Source organism: Pocillopora damicornis, chromosome 5 (assembly GCF_964200805.1).
Source record: "Pocillopora damicornis chromosome 5, jaPocDami1.2, whole genome shotgun sequence".
In the NCBI taxonomy this organism is placed as follows: domain Eukaryota; kingdom Metazoa; phylum Cnidaria; class Anthozoa; order Scleractinia; family Pocilloporidae; genus Pocillopora; species Pocillopora damicornis.
Window position 1 is genome coordinate 1,537,800 of NC_142674.1, and position 26,778 is coordinate 1,564,577.

At 39.1% G+C, this 26,778-nt stretch overlaps 3 protein-coding genes across 3 annotated transcripts in view; all 3 read right to left on the reverse strand.

Moving 5' to 3' along the window:
• Nucleotides 1–11,181, reverse strand: part of LOC113686526 (uncharacterized) — a 30,212-nt gene extending 19,031 nt beyond the window's left edge. The window contains exons 1-9 of the mRNA XM_089207783.1: nt 10,206–11,181; nt 6,469–9,126; nt 5,704–5,835; nt 4,212–4,550; nt 2,828–3,682; nt 2,431–2,525; nt 1,954–2,091; nt 1,133–1,247; nt 395–573 (exon numbers count right to left, since the gene is read on the reverse strand). Of these exons, the coding sequence (XP_089063909.1) occupies nt 395–573; nt 1,133–1,247; nt 1,954–2,091; nt 2,431–2,525; nt 2,828–3,682; nt 4,212–4,550; nt 5,704–5,835; nt 6,469–9,126; nt 10,206–11,181 (5,487 nt within the window). The remainder of the gene's footprint in view (nt 1–394; nt 574–1,132; nt 1,248–1,953; nt 2,092–2,430; nt 2,526–2,827; nt 3,683–4,211; nt 4,551–5,703; nt 5,836–6,468; nt 9,127–10,205) is intronic.
• Nucleotides 11,182–11,481: 300 nt separating this feature from the next.
• LOC149044678 (uncharacterized) lies at nt 11,482–13,643 on the reverse strand. Its single transcript, XM_089207784.1, has 2 exons — nt 13,414–13,643; nt 11,482–13,076 (listed from the first exon to the last, which is right to left on the reverse strand). Exons 1-2 carry the CDS (start codon nt 13,610–13,612, stop codon nt 11,482–11,484), a joined length of 1,794 nt encoding a protein of 597 aa, XP_089063910.1. The 5' UTR covers nt 13,613–13,643.
• An 802-nt stretch (nt 13,644–14,445) lies between these two features.
• Nucleotides 14,446–26,777, reverse strand: LOC149044679 (protein bark beetle-like). Its single transcript, XM_089207849.1, has 3 exons — nt 26,663–26,777; nt 16,028–16,665; nt 14,446–15,002 (listed from the first exon to the last, which is right to left on the reverse strand). The coding sequence occupies exons 2-3, from the start codon at nt 16,644–16,646 to the stop codon at nt 14,446–14,448; spliced, it is 1,176 nt and encodes a 391-aa protein (XP_089063975.1). The 5' UTR covers nt 16,647–16,665; nt 26,663–26,777.
• Between the last annotated feature and the right edge of the window lies 1 nt (nt 26,778).

Sequence of the window (26,778 nt, forward strand, 5' to 3'; positions counted from 1 at the left end):
CTTATGATCACACGTAAGCGACCGCCTGACAAAGTTGTTTCAAAATGATGGTATCCATTTTCAAATTGTGTAAGACGGGATAAGGTTCTCCGCAGAACATCAAAACGCGCTTTAAGATAAGTTTTCATGTGAGTTTTAGAAGGTGAAGATGAACATTACATAAATCATAAAGACGCTTGAGATCTGATTTCTAAGAGATATAGATTAACACTCTTGATCATTTTCTGACAGCGCACTAAATCACCCACACACAGAACCAGCCACACAAATCTAGTTTCTATCCAGCCAAGGCTGATTCCAGTTTTTTAAAAGTGGCCCTGTTAGCTAGATATCAAACTTGCTACAGTCAACACAGTAATGAGCTATCATGGAATTGAACAGAAATGCCACTTACTAAATATCCGGGGTAGCATTTGCAGACATTGGGACCCATGCATTCACCTTTACCAGAACAGTTATGCAAGTCATGGCAGTGAAACTTGGAACAGTCTTCTCCAGTCCATCCGGGATAACAGAAACACGTAGCCCCTATACAGTCCCCATTATGGAAACAGCTGTTCGGGCAGTGGATAACTATGAAGCCAAAAAGAAGTTTATCCAGTTGGTACCTGCTTCCTTCTTAGGTAGACATGGTGTACAGGGCACGGGAGGGGAGGGGGCTGAATGGAAATCCTCCCTTCCCCTCGGTTTTTACAGTAATTCAATACTTAATCTACATTAGGAAATACACGTTATAGACTCTGCATATCAAACATGCTTCTGTGGGGCGTGGTGCTATGCACAGAAGTGCTTATCTTGTTATGATAGTAACAATTGCAATGATAATATAGCGCGTTAAAGGAGGCATAATTATCGACAGAGTGCGCCTCAATGGTAATGATAATAATAGCACTGTTGCTCATCGCAGCTATGATGATGAAAGTTTGATGGTTTTTTCTTTCAATTTAGAGTCACCAGTACACGCAGATGAACAGTCAAGCTATCAATTGGGGATTGCTGCGTTTCGACAAGCTTACTACTTCTTTTTGTCAGGTGATGTGGTCCAATGATTTCGTATCGATATTCATCTAGCATGATCATTTCATACAACGAAAGAATTCATTTACCAAGTATGATATTGAGTGTGATTTACCTGGCCTCCTCACGCAGACAAAAGGAAGAAATTCATCACAATGAACTTGTGAAAAATTTCCGGTGGCAGCCACAACAGGACATACTTTATTTTTCTGATCATATCCGCTGTGGGACTGCAGTAAAGAAAAATGATAAGATAGGTGTCTCGAATGTTCACTGCTATTCCCTCTTGTACATCATAATTATTATTTAATTTTTTTGTCGTGAAAAAAATTCAAGAAAAAAAGAACATAGGCACACAAAATGAGTAAATGAGACAAATAGATGGATACACAAAAATGGTGGAAGGTCTCATCATTGTGCCTTAAGTGAACCTTAACAGTTGCGGAAGTAAATTATTTTGTTTCTCTATCGTCGGAGAAAAATTACCCTACACTTATGGTAAGAAAATTTCAGCGTAAAAAATATTTTGTTGCATGAGAAATTACGACGTGCCTTTTCGAAGGAGCCAAAATGGCGAATAGGTTTTATGCTTTGAACAGGAAGATGTTTTGACACCAAAACAAAACCACAGAGAGTTTGATTTGCGGGAATAACGGTTTAAAAGTATTTCAATTCTTGTTTCAAAAAGTGTTAATACGAAGACCTCGCAACGACAACAATGCATGCCTAAGACCTTGTGCGGGTTTTTTATCCCATTTCACAAGGATGATGTTCTTTGGTCATCTATAAACAATGTTCATCGTGTAAACAAGAGTCGACACGGGTTGATTCGAGGCTATGAGCGTTATTTGGTGCCCGTGACTTTATTGGGCAATCAAATTACTTGAAAAATACCTGTAGGACAGAAACTATATATCGAGCTTGATGTTTCCTCACCTCTCTCAAAAAGCGCCTGCTTATGGTCCACAGGGAAGGCAACACGCCTGAATGAACCAAGGATTCTTTCTGTCGAAGATGCTTTATGAGTCGTTTGTCTTCGTTTGAGAGCATGGTGACGAGATTTCCGCCATAACTCTACAAATGAAAGTATAATAGCACGCTGAGCGAGTGTATAGCACTTTTCTAATAAAGGAACAAAATACAGTTCGAGGAAGGCGAAACGGAGGGACTAGGAGAGGAAGCGAAGCAGCCCCCAATATCGCCCACCGTGAAGTCACCTCCAAGCTTAATTTCCTTGCCCCCTAGTGTATTCCTTTTAACCTCAAAATTCATTTCATTTAGTCTCCCGCAAATGAAAACAAGATAGAGAAAAGTAGAGTGGAGTAAAGAGAAATAAATAAATAAAAAAAGAAAAACCACAGCCAAAATACAAGAAAAAAAGACATAAATAGTGTCAGTATCAGCCGCGCTTACCCCACAATATTTCTCGGCATCAGTGAAAGTGAAGGAGCCTCCTTTGTACATGTAACACATCTCATCGTCTTTAATCCATTCAGGTGGGCAAGATACTAAGAAGAAAATTGATGAGATAAAAAACTGATGAGCTGAAAATTGATAAGCTGTTTTGTATTATAAAGTATGATAAATTGATGAAAAAGGAAAACAAAAAGCACTAAACAAAATACGGTTAATTTTGATTAACTTGAATTGAGAAAAGAGTTGACAGTTTAAAACATTTTGAGAGAGAATTGATCTTTTAAGTAGCTGAGCAGTATTTTGATAAAAAGATGTTCATTGTAAGGTAGAAACGTGAGACATTAAAACAACATGAAAGATAGACTTGGACCTAGAAAGTCCCAAAAATATTGACCTGATATAGCTCTTTGAGGTGGTAGCTTGACGAACGGCCGGAACACGATTGTTATGGACAGTCGATAATCCGTTGTCCTATCCATGATCAGAGAAGAAATGAGATTTGGTACATTCTCTCCCCACCAATTAAAAGTGGCGTTTACTGTGATTGGACTCCCTCTCATTGTGGTACTGAATTGATAGCGGTTGTTAGGATTCTGCAAAACGTTTCCATGAATTTCTGCTGTTCCATTGCACAGAACAGTCGCTCCGTAGTTAACATCGAGCCCCGTTGCACCGTTCTTGTACAATGTATTATTTACAAATCGAAGACCGACAGTACTTGTTTGAGAATTATCATACAGCAAAACGTAATGACCGACGTTGCTATAAAAGAAATTTCCTTGAACAATCGCCCATAACTTTGTTATGACACAAACGCTATCGGCTTTGCCATCCAAATCTCGTGCCAAGTTTTGAGAAAAATAGTTATTGCTCACGTTAACATTCATATAGGGCCCAGAAACTCCCTCTACGTGTAATATGCCTCCTTTGTTGTACTCTATGGTGTTTGCATGGATATAGCTGACCGGTGGTCTTGTCGTGGACAATTCATTGAGTACCTTGGAATAAATACCTCCATTGTTATTTCCAGCAATGTAGTTATTGACTATTTCAAATACTTGCTCAAAAGCATTGAGGTGAATCGCTCCTGGTAGGCTTCCTCTAAGGACTGGATTTAGACCATTGTTTGTTACCTGACAACGTTCTACTTTGAAAATATGTCTTTCACTTTGAGTCATCGTGTAATGTATACCTTGTTTCTTGTTACCACTAAAAACACTTCCGGTTACCTGGTGTACAGCAGTAGCAGCTGTTAAGAAAATGAAATTTACCCCTTTTTTTTCGTACAACTCAAGGCAAACAAACTTCAAAGAAGGTTATCCTACTTTCAGTATTTAATTCCCTGGTCACAAGACTAGATGAAATTTTTTTGTTCAAGAATTGGAAATGTCGACTAACTTTATAAGAGAGACATCAACGAATGACCCTCTTTTACATAGAAGTTAACCACGTAAACGTCAACATCACCTATGGAAAACAATTCCTCTCCTGAGGGAAGATAAGTGTCCCCCAATTTCTCGAACACCTAGCATACACGACCCTAGCTGGATACCTGGCTGACCAAAGAACCATTTTTGTCAAAAGCTGGGGTGTTTTTAAAACCTCGCCCACGGTGACATGCATATCAACGTTCACCAATTAAAAAGTAGGTAATTATTTAGCTGTTACGGTGTCATTTCTTTGATCACTATGTTTTTCATGAAACACTGAGGATTTCATTTGCTAATGTGCAGTTCACCTGTAATGTATTTGTCAATATGAAATATATCACAACTTACATGAATCACAACTGACGAAGGCCAGGTCATCGATTTCAATATTGGCCCACGCCTCTTCATATCCCAATATCACAATCGAGTAACTGGCGTCAGTGTAGGGTAGCTCAATCACTATCTTTTTCCAGTGAGTCACGTAATCGCTCATGGAAAAGAGCAAGGTCGAATTATTACTAATGTCTTCTATAAGAAAAATGGATAGCGATGCTAATGACTTGGAGTTGCGGTCAACCCGCCTGAAGTAGAACACCAAGTAACAATAATTTTTGTCGCTGGAAATTGATGGGCTGGTAAAGGCAGCATAACCAGAAAACCAGTGTTGCCAAAGATGTAGTACTCCCCCTGCGTAAGATATAAATCAAATACAAAATTTGATTATGTCTTTGACAGATAATTGCATTTGTTGCTGTTTTAACACTGGCACTTTAAGCAGAGACAGGGGCTGCGATTCGCTATCAAATATCTAATAAAAATTTGAGACGGTGAAAATATATGGCACCTTTAAGGTTTAGTTTCAAAACTTTAAATTGTCTACAGAAAAACATAGGGAGAGCCGAAAAATCTCGTGCTTCTCTTACAAACTAAGCTCTCATCATCACTTCAGCTGAAATTGCACAGGACTATTCACCTTCCAGATGAGACAAGATCAACAAGATTTTCGAAAGTTCAAGTCCTAGGTCATAGTTTATACGAAATTCTCTTTTTGATCACAACATTGAAATTGACACAGTTTCACGATTTCTCCTCTCAGCCAATCGTATGAGAGTACTAGAAGTTGATAAGTAGAGCTGAGAGATCAACATATCAACGTACACGACTGCGCTGAGAAGGTGCGGGCGGAGTATTTTGAATTTCTGCGGTAACAATGTCATCAGGCGACCAACGGTTTTCCGACATTGGCACAATTCCAGCCTTCTCTCTTTGTCATACTGCCGTTTAGTTGTTTGATCGATTGCCTTCATGTTACCTGAATGTACACTCCCTAACTTTGTTCCTTCAATATTTATTCTCTGGCGATTGCAAATCACTACTCCAGCTCGTTGAGGTACTCTCAGTAGGTTTTGTTTGAGTTCTTTAACAACTTTGCATTCTTTTTCCCGATTCTAATTTTATCATTGGGTCGCCTGAAATATTATTTTATTAATTACTTGGGCTGCTGTTCTGATGTACTTTAACGATCTTTTGAAGTTTACGAAAAGTCGTTCTCAAGAAAGTCCAATTCACTCGATAACGTCGAGTCCTGGAATCCATTTCTAAGTTTTTGACTGGAGGAACCTTATCCACAAAAGCGCCCGGAGGGAAAACGTTTTGTCGACAGAAGGAGATCCCAGCCCCACCACCTAACTTACTACTTTGTAGAACAATCGATGTGTAACCTAAGCCAGCTCATATCCGGTTATAAGATAGATGAAAACTTAGCTGAGAGATTAGCTCATGCGAATATCCTTTCTAAAAATCTTTAAACGTCAATCTTATATTACTTATCACAACTCACCATTGCCTGAATAGGTGTGGTCATAAGCACTGTTTCCATAATACCACTTCTTTCTCAAGTCAATTCCTTTAAAATGTGATGTGGGATAACGTCTCCAGCCACAAAATCCACGGTCAAATGAGCATGGAATATCTGAGGAAAATTTGGCAGAATTGTTATCAGGTCCTATCGTATTGGCTCCCTCTACCCATTCACATAATACACTTGGGTGTTACAGAACATTTGTTGAACAAAGCGCAGACGTTACAATGGCAAATCCAGAACGGGGGTCTGGGGAGTCTAACCCCCAATCCTCTTTAGACTATTGGTTTTTTTCTACCACTTGTATGACACCAAAGTTCTTGCAAATTCACAAATTTTCTCAACTTGAGGTATCTAAAATTAACTTATTTGAAACTTTTAGCTTACTTTGGCTTTGGAGCGAAAAAAAAGAGTCGAAAAAGATCTACGTTTCCTGATTCAAAGTTGGACTTCCCCCGCCTCTTTTCAAACTCTGTGTGGCCTTTGCTTTATGTACAGGCAAAGAAAGAAAAAGCATTGACTATGATAAGGATGACGACAATAATTGATAACGATAATGATAACTTACATGCTGACGTTAACGATTGCGAACGCTGACGATAACGATAAAGAGAACGACAGTAATTATAATGAGAGTGATAATGATAGTAATAATGGTTGTGATAATGATAATAATGAAAATGATTATAATAATAATAATAATAATAATAATGGTGATGATGATGAAAAGTTCCAGCTACTAACCTTTGCTATCAACACGTCGAACGTGAAAAAGCATTTTGCTACTGTACGATCCATTAAATGTGACTGTAAAAGAATCCCACTTGATCAATTTTCTTTTCAAGAGTAGACCTGGGCTGCTACCATAAGACCTGAAGATTTCATGTCCATTAGGCAGTTCTATCCGAAAATATCTTGCATTTTTTAGGACTAGTAGCTGAATAGCAAAACCAGCACTTGCCTCTGTTTGAACCTTTATTTGGCAGGATACCTCTAGATCTGAGAAAGACACGAATGGTGCCCTAAAGTAAACGAATACATCGTGATCCTTGACATTCACCACTTTTTGTGGGGAGCACAGATTAACTTTCCCGTATATATCAATCCAATCACCGTATGCTTCATGAAAACTCAGACCAAACTCGTTTTTTATTGATTTGACGTTTTTAAGTGTAACATTGCTTTTGGTACTGATAAAATCAATTCCATTTCCTCCAGTATTCACAAAGGAACTGTTCGTTATAATCACCTCTTTTTCTGGGAACCAAACCTTGATACCACCTGATGTGCAGTTGAGAACAGTCACATGATTTACTTTTGGAACGTACTGAATCATTTCAATGGCAGCCACGTTTTGGCCATGTTTCTCGCCACAGTGCTCAATTCTTAGGTGTTTTAAACTTGATGTTGACAGGTTTGAGGTGTTCCTAGCTTCGCGAAGAAATCTGATATTTCCCCAAGGCCTTCCTTCGCCACACTTCAACTCAAGATGATACGACATATTGCAGCTTTGGTTTTTGAAAGATAAAGAGCATTCTGCTAAATCCAACTCACTTCCTTTACAATGAAGAGCAGCACAAGCATCCCGAGGGCCGGACGAATTGTGATAGGAGTGATTGATGGACAATGGTGCTTTATAGCCCAGGTGTTCACATATAAGTTTTGCGTCATTAGTTTTTGTGCCCTGCGTCTCATTGAAACACAGTGAGGTCCAATTCCAGTTGTGTAGTATCTCTACACGTCCTTCCCAAGGAAACTTGCCTCCGGTTAATCGAATTTTGAGAGAATCGTCATCTTTTGTCCTTTTTGAAAGAGAAAATTTAACAGGTTGATCTACATTTCCGCCCACAAAGAGTGAACCAAGAACCAACATGCCGACCCTTGGCTTAAAATGCATCTCAACACCAGGGTCAATTGAAAGAGAAGCTTCAGGCAGAATAGTGACATCGGAAACAACTGTATAGGGACTTTTCTCTTTTCTTAGAAGAACGTTGGATAAAATCCTTCCTCCCAGAAAGCTTTTCGAGAGCGCGTTGAAGGTGGTATTTTCTTCTGAACTCTTTATTGTGCTTCCTGCATTACTGATGTAAGGACGAAAAACAGCAAATGCGTGTTCGTACTCGTCTTTAGCATGAAAAATTCTCTTCTTGATTTTTTCCTCGTCATCATAACCCCAGAAGTTTAATGTAGCCTGCAACGTGCTGCTATGCGAGGAAACATGGGTGTATGCACAAAGTTCTTTTGAGAAGTCCTGGCTGCTAAATCTGTTGAAATTAATGAAAAATGTTCTCCATTCCATTCCATTCCATTCCAAAGTAAACCCAGAGACTTCTAACTCACAGGTTGGGGAACTTGATGATACAGCCACGTTGTTCAGGAGCGAATTGTTCAAAAACGTTACATTCTTCATGCCAGTGTTCACTCCTAAAACGTATTCGCACTGGAGAAGAACCATAAACTGCCCTTTATTCGATTTAAGGATGTTGTCGACAATTGCGATGTCTTCATTTATCCTCTGAATCTCAATGACTCCACTATTCAGGCAGCTGTTGTTTGTGAAGACGTTACCTCTTATAGTTGCACCTGAAGGAGAGGTTCTTTCTATATAAACAGATCTCCCATGGTTTTGTTTAAAGATGTTTCCTTCTATGATCAGAACTTTTGTGCCTCCTATTATGTCTATGACGCTTTTATCTTGGCAAAAGTTGAACAAGAAACTATTGTTTCTCACAAATATTTCAGGAGTGTAGTATCTATTCGTATAACGCGTAGTCAAAATAACAGGACCTTGAGTGTTATTCAGGAAAAGGTTACCGTCAAATTGCCATGGATTAGAGTGTGGAGACTCGTTAATGTCTATTACAGGACCTCGGTTGGCATAAAATGTACAGTTTATGAAGGAAGTGTGAGATGAACAAGGCGAATTGCAACCATAATAACTACGCGAATAAACAGAAGATGCCTTATTCCATCCAAAAAATATCTTGGTTGCAGAAAGTTTCACTTTGGTATAGCTACCATCCAGAAAAAGCCCATATCCATTGCTATGGAAAACACCACTATTTTCAATATTGATTGTTTTTTCAGCGTTCGTGTCCACATATAGTCCATTTTCGGTCGAGTTAGAAGTCTTGGTGTTCTCGATATTCACGTTACCCGAAAAAGAAGAGAGCTTGATTCCAATCTTGTTTCTAACGAACTGGCAATTCAGCAGCTTCAAGCTGTTAACGTGGGAAAATGCTGTCGATAAGCCATTCTTGGGTGACTCTCGTACGTCCGTTTTTTGGATTTCAACTATTCCTGCGTTATCTCCACCCAAAAAAATTCCACCTTCACTGTTGTGGCTGAAATTGCTTTTGGATATAACAAGGTTTGGTGATCTGATCTTCGTCTTTCCACCACCTGTTCGTTGAAAAGAAAAATAATTGTTTATGAACACAAATCAGAGCCTTGCACAACTTTTTTCTGACATAAAGCATGTCTGCGAAGAAAAAGAATTAAGGGAAATTTCCTTCGATCGCGATCAGTAACTGACTTTTTAATTAGTATTCAAAACTTTTCATTAATTTCATAACATAATCAGGTGATAAAAGTGGTTATTATATAAACTTTAGGCCCTTTGATCACAAAAAAAACCATTGCGATCCTTGCAGTGCAACTCTGCCCACCTCATTACGAGTAAAGGGGCGCATTTGACAGCCTCACAAAATATATTAATACACAACAAAACTCGATTATTCAGATCATGATCAAATTTAAAAAACATGTTTTTAAAACAGCAAAATGGTGAATCATCATCCTCAGTGATGACTTATGTCCTTTTGTTGACATCATGAATATCACCAAAGGATCCATTAATGGAGTTCTTTTTTCTTGAAATGTCACCACCGATATGATCAATTTCCTAATGAAACAGTTCATTTCCTTAAACTTCTCTTTACAGAGGTAATAGGATTTGTTAATCACAAGTATGATTACAGACAGAATCGGACGACATGAAGTCCTGTTACCAATCAACTGAAACTATGACAAAATTTGAGCAAGAAACTAGACATCGGCTATACCTTTTCATAAAAGAAAACCAAAGTTAACTCGGCGAAATGCGAGAAAACAGCGCACATGACGCAATCTGTCCACTTACACAGATCACAGTGTCGAATTATAAGCATGACGCGTACACTGTCCCATAAGTGCTGACATTGGGCTGGTGACAACCAGTCACTTTGGAGAATTTTTTCATAGTTTTGATTACACTAAAAATTGTGGTCAAATTCTTCCACGGGGAAAAAGAACTGTAGAATTTGCATAACCCTAACTGTGTGGCTTAAAGGATCTTTTGCACACAGCGTCCAAATAGCATCTGGAGGCACGGTTCAAAGCCTGTCGAAGCCTGAAGCTTATTTTTTCAATTGCAAAAATTGCAGTCTACCGACGGAGATCGTTGCTTAACCTGATATGTTTAAAACAATAGCTGAACGTACTTTTGATGAGGAACAATAGAAAATGCACCGTGTCGTCTTCATCCGGATATCCATACCCTTTCTCCAGCAGGATTGAGCTATTGCCAATCATCCAAGCAGGACGGCTATACCATTGTAACATATGGATATCCCAGAGAGTGCCCTTTGTCTTGTTTGTTCCATTGTACACGTGGAAAGCTATGTTATATACATTGTGATAGATTAGCTGCAATCCTATCGTATATTTCGGTGGAACGGTAATTATGGCCTTGCAGGCTGCTCTGCTCCGTAATGTTACAACCAGATAATACACCACACTAGAGTCACTAATAAATGTTTCACTTTCAGTGCATATGTCCATAAACTTCTTCACAGTCGCATCTGCCATTTTTACCACGTGTTTGTTGAGAGCATTCCAGTTGTGACGATACGAAAATCCGTAGCCTTTTGTGTTTACAACATTTGTACTCAGGAACTCAATAAATGGAGACTCCAAACGTACTCCATCCGACTCGGTTTCAGCTATCGTTGAATTCTCGATTGTATTTGAATCTTTTGAGGGGTCTGGATACATAATCTGGAAACCAATGGAAGCAGAATTACTCACAAAGACACCACTGATCACGTGACGTGGGAGGTCCACTCTGAAGGCGATTCCGGGGATAGTCAGGTCGTCTCTATATGGAAAACCTGCATATCGCACCTCAACATTGCTTAAGATACTTTCCTTTGAAGTCACAGCGAGATGTACGCCAGCCCAGTAAGGAATTTTGCAACGGACATACAAAACATTTCTCGTGCATGATGAAGATGAAATCCAGTTCCTTTTGTTACAAATGGTGATGCTGTCTCCTTGATCTGTATCGCATTTGACATTATGTAGGAATATTTTCTCTTTTCCACTTGGGTTATGGTAATAAGAGTTTACCGTTTCGTATCCCAATTGTCTGCATACTATGTCATCTTCGTGTCCATAGGTATGCATACAAACTGGCATCCACGTGCTATTGATCCATACTTCAACCACCCCTTCCCACGGAGCGGGACCTCCGACGAGTCTAATGTCCTGTTGCAATGGTCCCCTTGGAAGGAACTTCACCCTTTCTTTTTTATTACCTTTTATGATAACCTTTCCTTGTACTAGGAAAACGCTCTTCAATGGAAATTCTAAAGTGATGTTTCCTTCGATAAACAAAACGCCGTCAGACAATATAGTGACGTCACTGATAACTCGGTAGGCATCACTTGGGTTTGTTATATTGAGGAAATGATTTAATATTCCTCCTAAGTTGTTGCCTCAAAGAAAACAGAGAGGTCTGACACCATCGTGTAATTTAGGGCTGATAGAATTGTAGGAATCTAAAAATGGATAATATTGGATCTGTGTAAGTTCCACTCGATCTTCAAAGTCAAACAATCGGTCTTTTATTTTGCATTCATCTCTTGTTCCCCACCAGTTTTCTTCCGCAAGAAGAACGTGTTCACGGTCTTTAAGCAGTGCTGCTAATTCGTGAGAGAACAAAGGGTTGATAAAAGAATTATACTGTATGGTAACGTTGCCTCCTTTTACAGCTAAAACTGCCTGCGTTTTGGTACGAAGGTAATTGCTGGAAAACAGCTGGATTCTTTGATTGTCTAAAAACGTGTTATTTCTGATGGTGACACGGCATTTTGTGGGTAACGTTTCGCAATTAACGAAAAATATGTTCTCCCCTTTATTCTTCAAAAAGATGTTCGATGAAACCTGCAGATTGAAGGGTGAGGAATTCTCATAGTAACAATTTGCTCCATGTCTTACTATCAGAGCAAGTCCACTGTTCTCGTAATATATGTTATTAGCCAAAACAGCAGATAACACGTACCATTCTGGGCCATAGATATCCAAACCATTCTTTTTGTTTCCCTTTACTTTATTACCAGTGAATAAAAGTTGAACGCTCCTTTGCCACCGATTGTTTCCCCAACCGCAATCTGCAGGATAGAGCATACAACCACCAAGAGAATTGTTGAAAATTGTGGAGTTTGCAACCTTAATGACATAGTTCTCCGGGCGTTGATCAATTCTATAAGTGAGGTAAAACAGCACACCGTATTGACTGTTCCCTGAAACATTACAGTTTAGAAGATGAACTGAACGAAGACGTGCTGACTTGGTATCTAGAAACCACAATCCTTGTCGTTTGTTGCCACCAGCAATAAAATCCTTTAAGACAACTTCTCCTCCTTGATTTTCCACGTAAAAACCATCCTTGCCGTTACCAAAAGAAGACGAAGACTCTATGTTTATGCTGGTATCCCCAAGTTCGAAAGCATAACCAGATCCGTAATTGTTTGAGGTAGAAATCTTCTCCAAGTTAAGTCCTCCTCTAAAAAAGTAGGCAGCGTAAACTCCTATATTTGAGTTTCCATCAAATTTACAAGAGCTGAAATTTAATCTGGTATCGGATAATCTTGTAAACAGAGCCCCATTCTGCGAATTTCCAAGAGACAGTACTTCCAGCAGTCGAACATAGCAGAAGCGAAATGCATGTAAATAAACTCCTTCACCGATACTGTTACGAACAAATTGCGAGTTGTAAATGTTGATTGTGGAGTTAACCTGGTTTAAGATGTGCAATCCTTGACCGCCATTTTCTTCAACAAGGCTGTCGGACATTTGGAACAAAAGAGTTCCTGCATCGACTACGATTCCTGTCGCTTGGTTTTTCGATGATTTGACGTCGGTAAATTCTAAAGTACCTGTTGCCTTGGTTATGTAGAGTCCGTTGTAGTTGTTCCCTATCACCGTTGTCCGGGAGATACGAGAATTACCAATCAAGTTGTCAACGGTAATACCATACTTAGCGTTGTTAGAAAAGGTACTGTTAGATATCACAAGTGATGAAGTCCCGCCTACAAATGATCAAAAGCCGATGGGTTAGTGTTACGAAGAGCATACATCATCCAAAAAAATTTATAGACTTATTGAGGCCAGCCATTTTGTCTTCGTAATGAATAGTTAATTACGTCTTTTGCTCGATTCTTTATTGAGTAACTAGCTTACCTATTGACTAACTGACTTAGCGACCGACTGACTGATCGAAAGAACCTCCCACAAAAAGAACAGGTAAACGACCGAATGATCGACCGACAGACCGACTGAAGGACTAACGGACCGACCGAACTGCTCAAGCGAACAGCAGATAGACAAATTCGTCTTACTTATAGACATAACTAGAAACAGAGCTACCTTGATCTTCCATAACGACCATTTCCAAGTTAGAACTGCCTTTAGAGTAGAAGGAAAGTTCCAATATAGAAGTAAAACCAGTCTTAAATGTCCTTCCATTGTAGTCACTTGTAATTCTGTGCAGTTGGGTTTTGATATCTGTGCTTGCATCGGTAATATTAAGCTCGAATCCACTTCCATTTATTATTCTCAAATACATAGAGATCTTTCTTCCTGGTGAAGCTCTGAAAATCTTAAGAATGCAAATTTTTTTATTATTCATTTCTTTCACTGGAAGAGTTTTGAAAAAAAAAAGGAAGCCGCATACAGATAAATGTCTCTAGGTTACAAGTTACGGCTATTCCTACTTCCTGCTCAATCGGGTAACTCCCTTCCATGAAACATGGCTCAACATTTTGACTATTTAGATGTCTTTTACGAATACTTTCCTTTTGAGGAAAAATATCCTAAAAATAACATTCGACAGGTGCGAACTTACTTAGTTTGACAGATGAAAATGGAAGAAGAAGCATTATCTTCCTCTACCCTTCAAAGAAAACTTATTTTTTCAATCGTTGGCTATTAGTTTTACATATTTGAAAGCTGGTGTCTGCATATAGGGAAGACTTGATCTTCCATCTACCATATGGAAGAATGATCTCCCCTATTGTACATGAAAAATCCTCCCCTTCGTAAAAAAAAAAAAAAAACACCACCTATAACGTGTCCTGTCTAATTCACATTATTTCGATAATCATCAAAATATTTTTTTTTCTTTCAAATCTAATTAAATAGCCAAGGATCCAGAACTTTCAGCTCATGGAGACTGCGTTGTTTTCCTCAAAGGATTCGCCGGGTTTGATAGAAAAATTAAATCCCTCAATATTGGAAGCTTGTCGTTCTACCTTATAAAATCTTGAATGAAATGTGTACCAAAATGTGACAAAAACCTGTACATTTTAACTACAGCTCAGGAAACTTGAACCAGAAATCGACTAAAAAAGTCTGTTTTCGAAAAGGTGTTGGGTATTTATAGGTTTTCCACAGTTTACATTAGATTGGTTTTGAATTCAAAGTTTTTTCCTTTTTACCAAATAACTCAGACATTTTAACTAAAACACTCGATCCTACCTTACTACAATTAACCGGATGATGATTTCCGGTGGCATTTAGGAGTAAAGGAAAAGAAGCTTTCTCTGGGATGACGGAACAGAAATTCACTGCCAGGCGCTTATAGATAAGGCCTCCTCCAAATCGTGCATTCTGAACTGTGACGTTTTCAATGACAACATCACCACAGGAGCTCTCGATGTTCACACCAGCCATTTTAGGCCCCAGGATAGAAGAATCGATCACAGCCAAGGGTTTGGCAAGTTCTTTTATATTTAAGCCGAAAGCACTGCCGTTGATCATTACATGAAGTACATCTGGGGCGTTTTTCACGGCATTTACGCCCTCAAGAGCATTCTCAATGTCCACGTGCTCAAGATAAGAGCTTCCTTTCATCTCAGAGGAATTCGTCGGCTCGAAGTAAATACCTTTCCAGTAAAAAGTCTCGGCCAAATATGGCAAGAGAGTGTCACACTCGATACCAACGTCCCGGCTGTGAGCTGAAATATGTGTCGTTGTAATGGAAAATAAAAGGGATAAAAATAGAAATGTGGTTAGTGGCTTAAAAGTAGCAAGTAGTAGTAGTAGTTTTGTACCTTGACGCTTTTACGAAAGTCCTTATTGATATGGATTCTGGGAACCTGGACACAACCTCTTCCTCCCTTGATCTATGCTCTGTTTCTCTAAAAATTAATAAAATTGTATTATAATTTCAAGTCGGGCGGGTGAATTGGCCATTCAGGACAATTTTATATTCATATGGAGAATTTAAGTCCTCTACCCGAGAGCCACACGAAGTGTTCAACTTCATAGCAAAAATTTCATGTCACGAAATCCAAATTTAACTCAGCCTGATGTCTAAGAAAATCGAAAGAAAATTGAAAAGAGCGTAAACCAAGCATTCAAATGCTTAGCGAAGTCTGAACTTGGGATCATTCATTCTCCTCACAATATCGTCACTGAATCTCACATTGAGGTCATGAGAATAAAAAAAATAATCACCAACTAACGAAACTCTTGATTGTTAAACAAATTCTCCTTGTCAGCATCATAGTGAATATACAGAGAACAGTAAAGAGAATATTGATACTGATGTTAGGGTGTAAAGGCTTAATGTATACATCACGGACGTTTTTTGGGAGGAGAGGTTGTCTCTGGTACCCAGTTCCACAGAAACGGTGACTAAGACGTTGAGAAACCGCGCATTTGTCACCTGTACTTTATAACCAGTGAGATAGGATCTCAGTTTCAAAAAAATACTTTTTGTAGCAAAAGCTTGTCTTAAAACATGAATTAAATGGAATTTACCCGACAAAATGTGAGGGCATATTTCTATCCCCTCTTGTGCATATTCACCCCATGCAAAGTCACAAGGCAGAGAAAGATCTTAAGTTACTTTGGTTACATGGAAAAATTAAATAGTTTTGTCGTTAATCACTTGCTTTACGGCCAGAAAGAGAATATTTCCATGGAGAGGCACATGCGCAAACAACAAAAGCATTGCTTAGGACTAAAATGAACTTACAACATGAATATGGATTATTCATAATCCATCTGTAAGAACAATCCCATAGACTCTTTTCAGTTCCTTTACAGCCAACTGTCTTCATAATCACGGGGCCGCTACCGGGATCATAGTAATGCCACTTTCCCCCAAGGAAGCCAAGATGTCTGCAGGCCACGTGCGTATCTCTGAGATCCCAAGAACTCCAGTCGTTGCAGACAGTCCCCCACCTTCCATTATACTGCAGCTGTAGGCGCCCGTTGCTGTAGGATGATCCATCTACAAGTCTTATCCCGTGACTGTAGAATAAAGCCCCGTCTGTTTTATTGCAAAAACTTGTTTCTCCACAGGGAACCGCTCGGAAAGTAATTCTCTGCGACGGTGTACCTTTTGCATGAAACGATCCACGAACACGAATCCCCACAGATGGAACAAAATTTAGAATTGCACCAGGCTCTATGGTTAGAGTGGCATTTTCTGGGACAATAAGGTCACTGGTGACCAAGTATGGACCATCTGCACGCGCAAGGGTCTGGTTACCAGTGACAGTGCCATTCAATTGCCGTGAAATATTTTTCTCGTTCTCACAAAGCCCATACCCGAGAAAGATGGCCAGTGGCATGCAGTATGTTAGAAACATCGTGCCGGTCTACTCTAATCTATTGGTAAGGAAGAATAAGGATGAACTGGAATCAGTAGACATAGTTCACCTCAAGACGAAAGAAACAGTTTTTTCCTTAATATTCGTCCTTTTAGATGATGTCACGAACCCCTCGTATCCCAACTACTACATTGCAAACTTTGTCAAATAAGGATAGGGGAGTGCAGGGAAGGGGGAGCGCGGGGGGGGGGGATAATCCACGCTTCTTTTACCCTGCATTGGTACGTCCAATGGCTATGAATTAGGGAGAAGGCAGCTATACACCCGAGCTAGGTGGTTGGCGCTCTCCAATTGATGGGAGTCAAGCGTCATATCCCTATCTGTGAATATATGAAAGTCATATATTTGAACTGCGGATAAAGACGTGAATATTTCTGCGAAGATCACTTTCATATTTACATATCTCTATCTATTGGGAAATTGTGCATCGGTGGCGTAGTCGCAAAAGACTTGGGACGAAAAATTAAAGTTGAAGAAACTACTTCCTGCAATTGAAATTCTTCGCACCTTACGTATGGAGATCGGGATCAGAGATTTTTAGCGAGTGCTTTGTTTTTTCTAGGGTATAAACTAAGTTTCCTCAAATACTCCTGAATGAATTTAAACTTGGTGTCATTCCGCGATAGGACAAGACGCGACAAGACGCTTTAAACATTAATTGCTTGACTGAAGCGAGATCTATATACGTCATGTTTGCATTGTTGTAACACTCGTAAGCTCTTGGAGATCATTCACTAAAGAGAAGGCAGCCCGAGAAAGTTGCTAAATCATTTAGCTCGGTTTTCAAATAAAGAGATGCATGATTTGGTTTAGAGCGTGGAACAATGAAAAATTCTGAGTACTCTAAGAGGAGTCATCCCCCAGAATTTCGTGCAGTAAATCAGAATTAGCTTTACATCTGTACCTTGCTGAACCTTTGAGAAACGCTTAGTTCAGGAAAATTATTTTCAGTTAATTTGGAAACGTCATGAAATATGCATTCTTCGTCGCCGTTGACGAAGAATAGAGAATTTGTTCAAATATCTGCTTCAAAGGGCAAAGGATATGTTTCGTAATGGTAATAGGACCGAGTGGAATCCAATTCGGTCTGTAATCATACGTCGAGTGATTAACAAATCGGACGATCGCGAAGCGGGAGTTTAATTAACTTCTGTGTAATTTCCTGCAAAATGTCTTTCATTGGGACGTCGGTGCAACCTTAAGCTCGTCCAACTCCACACTGAGTGAAGTGCAACGCTGTTCAAGTGACACAATGACGTCATTGTGAGTAATTTTGGGATAAGCAGCGCTATCACACAGCTGCACGTTACTCCTGTTTCGTATTTTAAAAACTCGATCTAAGTTCCCGAAACCAAGTGTTTCGTGGTCCAATGTTGATTTCTGCGGAGTTGTCGATTTCAGTAGATCTCATTTTGAATTAATCAGCGTAATTGCGCACAATTATCAACATTTCTCTCATTTCGCTCCTATTTGGTATGCTCTTCGGTTAAAGACTAATATTTAATTAAGCAAAGTTGTCTTACCTGAAGTAATTACAGCCTCCTTTTCAGCAAAATGGGAACAGAAAAACCTCATATCAGGTACCCCGAAATGCGCTTTGAAAACGCATGATCTTGAGGTATTGCACTATCCTGCCAAGTTATCTTGCTTTTATGTGAACGATGCAACAATTCAGAGAACTGTAGCCATCTTTGATTCGGAGACATAAGAGGTGAAGCAATGTCATATTAAATAATTTTCATCAGTCCAGGTTTCCTCACTTCGTGACACGACGCTCCGAGATTCGTCTTAAATTTTAAGCTTCAAAAGGGGCATTTTGACGGAATTCATCGAACTTCTGGCAAGCGAGGTATGTACTGATTTGTTTGACCCAGAAGCTAACCTAACCTGAGAATATGATCCGAATATGATCCGAATATGATCCGAATATGATCCGAATATGATCAGAAAATGTTCGAGTTTTGGCCACATTTGCTCTTAACAGGCAAATTTAAAAGAAGCGAAGTTTAAGCACGGAACCTAGAAGCTAGAGGTAGAGGAGCAGTGAGCTTCTTGAGCAGGCCCCCCATACTATTGCTATTATTATCACTATCATTATCATTATCATTATCATTATCATTATTATTATTATTATTATTATTATTATTTGTGGTAATATGATTATTTTTACCCTTTAATTATTGGTTGAATGTCAATTAGTCACTATATTTTTTAATCGTTTTTCTCTTGTGGAACATGGTACTCATAATTATGTGGGATGCGGCAGGTTTTCTTCTTTTCATGTCCAGACAAATATTCTGAAAAGGTATCTTCTAACGTCATTATTCAACCCCTCTTTCTTTTCGATACTCTAGTAATTGTGCTATATCAGTAGCCACACGCAGTCTTAAGCTAACAATTTTTTTTTTGGTGAGGAATCTTTGAGGGCTTACTGGTGTTACAAGAATGCGAACATCACGTACTATCTTCTGTCACGCAATGTTCAAAGCTCGTTGACGCTTTTCGTTAATTCGTTGATAATTAGTTTCCATGGAGGCAAAAATAGGTAATAATGAGACAGGAAATCCCGATAGAGATCGATATCGGCTTTCTCGAATACAATCAGAAGCAGTTTAGTAAACTGAGGGCTCAATGAATACCTTGAACAAACACGAGCAACCGCTAAAAATGAACTGGTCACAATTGCCATATTTTCGGCAAGGAAAAGGGAAGTAGCTTTGTGTCCGTGCCTTTCCGAACTGTTTAGAAATGGCCCTTTCACTCGGGGAATATTAAGGTATTTTTTGGAAATGTCTCGAACTGTGCATCCTTTGTTGATGTTACCTAAGAACGGAGACTACGTTACAATTTCCGCTTCGAAGCGGGCTGAGGACCGATATAGACCCGAATCAGTTGTAAAGATTAGCGCAGAATTATACCCCTCTGAAATCTACCTAGAATTAGTCTTTCCAATTTGCCACCCCACTAAGGATACTTTTTCGTTTGTCTGTTCTCGGAACAATCTGCATCGATCACTGATTTCCCTTGGTAACTGGTAAAGATTGTCCACAAAAAAGCTCTGAACCGTACAAGTCAGACCACTGTGCCTTTCATCAATTTTTTCTGATAGTTACAGACGAACAAATGGACTAGTTTTCCTGTAATTGGAGCAATATGTCAACTCTGAAGCTTGATGCAAAACAACACTGACGAAAAATATCAACGAGTTGATCTCTTCTCAGAAATAGCACACGTTTGATTAATCCACGAATGTCATGATATTCATACAATTATGTAATATTTTACATGGGAATTTTGCGACTGAAAATTGCAGTTGTTCTCGGTACCTTTCGCCTTTCCTTTTACTGATGAGAAATTGCATCTTTGAAAATCCGCTATACAGTTCTATGGTGGAAAATGCCTCAGAGGAATCAAACGAAAACGGTCATAGATGATCAAAGCTAGTTTAACTTTCGGGCGAGTATAGAAACCCGCATATCAGTAGTAACAAATGGTAGTTAAATTTGAAATTATTGATTCGTCGCTTTTCCCTTGGTGATCAACTAAAATGTACGATGATCATTATAAGAGAGATGAAATCAACGTTTTGCACTACAAGAATTTCTCTCGGGGACCGTTGTTCTTAAGAAGCAATTGACTCTATAAAGCAATTCCCGGAAATGTGGCCTTTACTAAATGTAATTAATGTGTCTCGCTTGCTTACAAACTTTACGAAGACAAATTACGGGGAAAGTATATTTCAAGCCATCGAATACCATTTCTACTTTTAATTGAAAACTTCGGCGTTACAGTGCGCAAAGATCACAAGTTAAGTTGACTCAGTGCAACCTCAAATTAAACAGTTTCCTCGTAATCACGAGGTGACCTTTATGTGTCCAAATATGATTAGGAAGTATATCTAATCTTCGAAACACATTCGATCTCAGTATTCAAACATACGCATCAATCATAGAACTTTTAGGTCTCCGCCATTTCTTTGGATTTCCATTTCTGCAGAGTATATTATTTCACAGTTTGTTCTGTTCGTTGATTATCTTCGCATCACACAATGAGTAGGTCAACGAGCATTGAATATTACAAAAATGGACGTCGTGTCTTTGTTAATCAAAAGCTGTGACCTCTTTGCTCATGATAGAGCAGCAATCGTTCATTTTAGCCCAAAGAATACCATGCTGTAAACCATAATCAAAATACTCCGTGCGATTAAAATACTTCGTGCAAAGAAGTTTAACAACCTAATTCTATGGGTGAAGTACTTCGTCCAGAGCGCCTTGAAAGTGATCCAAACAGAAGCGTGGCCTCCAGGAATGGAATCATTGGAAAATAACGTTCGACAACATTCTAGCAGCTCCTAGCATTTTTCGTAGCATGCCGTGAGCATAAACTACATTATAGTACATTATCAATCTGGAGAGCATTAAGAAAACGAGAAACGAAAAAAATGGCCAGAACTAGACTCAAAAATTCAAGGAAAAAGAAGTACCAAATATCCAATTATTGTAAGACATGCAGAATTAACAGATAAACAAACCCTTCTCTGAAAAAAACCAAAAATATTCTGAACATCTATCTCATCGAAAAGAAGTTTGTTATTGACTACACAAGTATGTTAGAAAGGTTTGCAAACGTAAACATTGTGAGTAGTTCATGAAAAGCCGAACTGTCCAACTACAGACAAGAGAGTGGCTTCTTTCCGTAGCGTTTTTCGTCACATTCTGTAATGTAAGCGGTTTCAATTTCTTTCCAGACGGCAAGATTTCAAAGTAAGAAATTTCCCAGAAGATCTTTTAGCGTAACGTCACGTTGCGTAACTTTTCTATGTGATATCAAGGGTCGCCTTGGAACATTTGGTAGTTCTAAGAAATCAAGAGATTCATAAAAAGACATTACCGAGAAACGATTAATAAACCGCAAATTCAAAACACTACGAAGACAAATGAACTCCTCAAAAAAGGCTCATCAATGTTATGATGTTTCTGGCTCTTGTAGTATAGAATGCGAACCTGCGCCGATTAAACACGAGAAACGTCAACACAGCCCGGTTTCAAGTGCTGCCTGCTTGATTAACTGCATTTTTCATAAACAGAATAGACTTCCAGGAATCTGGGGCCTTTTAGATTGTAGGAGAGAATGAGAAGGGCTTAAAAGCATTATACACGGTTTCATCACATTGACTTTCTGGTTCACGAAAATAAAAAGAAATTAAAAAGAAACAAACATGACAGGGACCTGAGGTGCTTTTCAATCAAGCAATCAGGTTTCACCTTAGAACAAATTTCTTGCTTTTAAATTAAAAAATAAACCGAATTAAAAATAGAACGCTCTTGTATTCGCGACCTCCAGAACGGCAAAAATGCAAATCCAGGGTTTTATAAGATGTCTTCAACGAGTTTTTCATCATCAAGCAACTGTTGCGGGCATTTGGGCTTTGGGGATCAAAAAATCCCAAACGAGTAAAATTAATTAATTTGTAACCAAAAAAAGTGGCCCCTGTTTTGTTTTGTTTTTTTTTTTGGCTTTTCTTTGACTATATTAAGGGAATTAAAATGAACTTATTGAGTTGATAAGGAATGGCATGGAGCACTAAGAGGTAAATATTAAGGGGGCCAGGGTAACTTTGACGTAAAATTGATTGAGCAATAATTACAAGACTATCACAAGAATATCTGGCGACTTCATGACAATAGAGGGTTCTTTAGATAAGATTCACGAGTTTGATGAAAACTACTGAGCCTTTAGGAATCTGTAAAATCTAAGCATGTAAGCGATGTGGCGAAATCGCTTTCGTCTCCTCTCTCCTACTAGGAAATATTGCTGTCAATTTTCTCGGAAAATTGTCACTGCAGAACAAGTGAGAACATTTCAGGATCAGGGTGTTATCTGCATTCGAGATAACACGATTTGTTATCTGCATTTGGAACGCAGGCGCACGCAATGACGAATGGTTGCTTAATAACTCGCTCCACAATACTATATCTCTTACTCATTTCTGCTCAACTTTGCTATCGTTCCAATGGGAAAAGCCTTCATAACAGCAAACCGGTTTTTTGCCCAAAATTCAGACTTACCTGGCCGGTCTACAACACGAGGTTTCTACACGATCCTTGCTTAACTAGCTCGTCCATCCGCCATCTTGGCAGAACTATCACCGTAAAAGGTTATTACAATAGACGCCTGAACTACTCTCCTAATTCTTCGAGCTCCTACCAAGCTATACGAATACGTGTATCCGGAGACGTCTCCTTGAATCCTGGTCCCGATAAATGTATTACTTGCAACAGGACTGTGGCGACAAACCACAGAGCGGTTAGCTGTGACTCATGCAATGGATGGACTCACATAAAGTGCGGGAACATTAAGCCTAATCAGTATAAAGCTATGCAATTGATGGATAACTTTGAATGGTTTTGCCAACCCTGTCTGGACGCTAGATTATCAAACAATGTTCCAGATAACACTGGTGATTGTGCACAACACAAAGACGACTACCTCGAAAGGTTTGCCGCCTCTTTGAATACTTCGCACAACGATCTACGCATCGCGCATCTCAATGTATGCAGTCTTCGAAATAAAATAGAAGATATTCGTCTTCTACAGAAAATTTGCAGATTTGATGTCCTAGCAATCGGCGAAAGCCATTTAAACGCCTCAATACCTGATAATGTACTACAAATTCCTGGTCTTAAATTCATACGTTGTGATAGATCTCAACGTAAAGGCGGCGGCGTGATCATGTATTATGCTGAACATTTATCCGTTACTCATCGCAGAGATTTGGCAGCCTCAGACATTGAAGCTCTCTGGATACAGGTTAAATTTCCTACAAACACTACTCTGTTCTCCGTAATCTATAGGTCTGAGCTAGAGTCCACGAATTTCTTCGAAAGCTTTCGTGGAGCCCTCGAAAAAGCTTGGCTTAAAACTGACAGCATCTTTATACTTGGCGATTTTAACTGTTGTTTATTAAATAGGGACCCTGACGGCATACCTACTTTGGGCAAAACGAAGAAGCTGATAGAGACCTTTGAAGACTTCAATATGCAAAACATTATCTCTCAACCAACTAGAATAACATCCACAACGGAGTCCCTAATTGACCTCATTGTTACAACTAAAGCAAACATGGTTCGTCAATGCGGCGTGCTGCCATTGGGCATATCTGATCACAGTTTAGTTTACGCTACTTTGAAGTTGAAATCCAAAAGACCCCCTCCGAAGATTGTCCGCTCAAGAAACTTCAAGAGATGTGACATTCAAGATTTCCAGAAAGATATCGAACGAATACCTTTTCACGTACTAGATATATTCGAAGACAAAGACGACGTCCTTTGGGGCTGGAATCTTTTGTTCAACGATGTTTGTGATGTCCATGCCCCTTATAAAGACGTCAAGGTTCGCAGCGTCTGTTCACCATGGATTAACAGCGAAATAAGATTAAAGATGAACAAACGGTTTAAATTATTCAAAGTAGCCACTCGCACTAAAGATCCGGTCAAATGGAAGGAATACAAAAGATTACGTAATGAAATCACCACGGACGTACGTCGGGCGAAAACTAAACATTTCAAGAACCAACTACTTGAAATAAAAACCGCTGCGGAGTATTGGAATCTTCTTCGCAATGCCACTGCACCAAAACTCAGAAAGGCTATTGGACCGTTGAAGAGGGAAGACGGTTCTCTGGCAGTCGATAGTAAAGAAAAATCAAATCTGATGAATTCTTTCTTTTCTAATATAGGAATTAATCTAACAAGGAACTTTTCATTCACAAAAGTCAACGCTGCCACAACATTAAAGTCAGTTCCTGTTATCAAAGACGTTATTTTATCAAAATCCGAAATTGAAAAGTATTTATCAGATCTTAAATGGAATAAAGCCACCGGTCCCGACCAGATTTCTTCTAGAACTCTAAAAACTGCCGGGAATGCGTTGGTCCATCCATTATACCATATTTATTGTGAAAGTCTAAGATCTGGCTACGTGTTTGAACAATGGAAAGTGGCTAGGCTGAGCCCTATCCACAAAAAGGACGATGAGAGCGACATGAGCAACTATCGGCCAATTTCTATTCTCAGTATACCCAGCAAGATCCTTGAATCAACGGTCTCTCAGAGAATCGTCAACCATACATTCCACGAGCACAGTTTAGTCACTGAAAACCAATGGGCTTATAGGAAAGGCTTTTCTACTGAATTAATGCTTATAAAACTGACAGAACAATGGAGACAAGCGGTTGATAACAGTAAAGTTGTCGGCGTGGTTTTTGTCGATTTTCGAAAGGCCTTTGACTGTGTATCGCATAAAATATTGCTGCATAAACTCGAGATTGACTTTGGGATCAAGGGCAACCTGGCTGCTTGGCTTCACAGCTACTTAAAGGGGAGGCGACAGTTCACAGTCATTGACGGCGCAGCCTCTGATTTTGCTCGCATTAATACAGGCGTTCCTCAGGGATCAGTCCTCGGTCCAACCTTGTTCGCACTTTACACAAATGATCTACCTGATAATATAACAAATGCAACTGTTTTTATGTACGCAGACGATACCACCCTGTTCTGTATCGGAGACACCGTAGACATTGTTATTGCCGAACTAAATGCTGCTCTCAAGGAACTAGAGCTATGGTGCTTAAGAAATCAACTATTGCCTCACCCCAAGAAATGCGAAGGCATGCTAATTCATCGAGGAAACTTCAATGGTCCACTACAGTCATTAATACTGATGAATCATTGTATAAGATGGGTTAAACACACCAGGCTGCTTGGAGTCTATATTGATAATAGACTTAACTGGGACTACCATGTCAAAGCACTAAAGATCAGCTTTGCAAATAAGCTTAACATGCTGAAGCGCAGCTTGTTCTTACCAAGACCCATGCTACTGGACTTATACTTTAAAGTAATCTACCCATCAATTATATATGGTATCACCGTCTGGGGCGGCCTTACTAATAAGGAGGGCCTAATTGCATTAGAGTCTTTACACTGTAGAGCGGCAAAATTAATTTTTAACTGGCCATGGGATATGCCTAAGTCTGACGTACTAAGCAAAGCTCGATGGTCTTCTATTGAAACCACATATAAAGTTAATTTAGCTAAACTGATGTTCAAAATAGATAAGAAGACTTTACCTATATCCATCTTAGATACCACCGAAGAAGTTGACGTGAATACTAAGAAAAATCTAAGAAGTAATGCCAACATAAAAGTACCAAAATTCAATACATATTACATGAAAAACAGTTTTTCCAGAAGAGGACCTATCGTTTTTAACACACTTCTCCAAGAATCAAATTTAAGAAATATAACCATTAAGCAGCTCTCCTCGTTAGCCTACAAATCAAAGGCACTTTTAAATTTGAACTTTAATTCCATTTCTCCACAGACAGTGAATTTTAAGGACCCCAATTTTAAATATTTTTAGATCTTCTAATTTTGATAGGCTACTTTAACTATTGTATTTTACTACACTTCATTTTATTCCATTTTACGCACGACCCCACAAGCGTGTAGTCGCTTTAACAATTATCGTGTTTAAATAAAGTCTTTGTATTGTATTGTATTGTATTGTATTGTATTGTATTGTATTGTAAAATGCCATAGTGCGACGTTTCGCGAGTTCATCCTTCTTGTCTCCGAATTTGACACACCAAGCAAAAATATACATGGCATATTTTTTTTGGCGTGTGGGTCAACTTGAGACACAAATTAAATAAAATTTCACGTTACTTTCACGGTTTGTTCTGTACGCTGATCACCTTTGCATTACATGAGTTGGTCAACGAACATTACTTATTGCAAATCAACCTCATATCTTTGTGCCATAAAAGTTGTGCTGGAGAACATCCACCCTATCTCCACTCCTTTGGAACCTCGTTGGACAATGGAAAATAAACATGGATGAAAATGAACTGAATTATTGTGCTGCGATGAGAAACTTTCTCCAAGTTTCTTTGCGCGACGCGACTAGTTGAAACAGAAAATGTAAAAACTTACGTGAACTATCCTGCCCGTTTCTGTGTGATTTACTGCGAAACTTCTCGCTCAATTGGGCGCGTAACCTCAGAAACCTTGCAATATCATCTCCCTGCGTGAAAGATACACACTGTTTG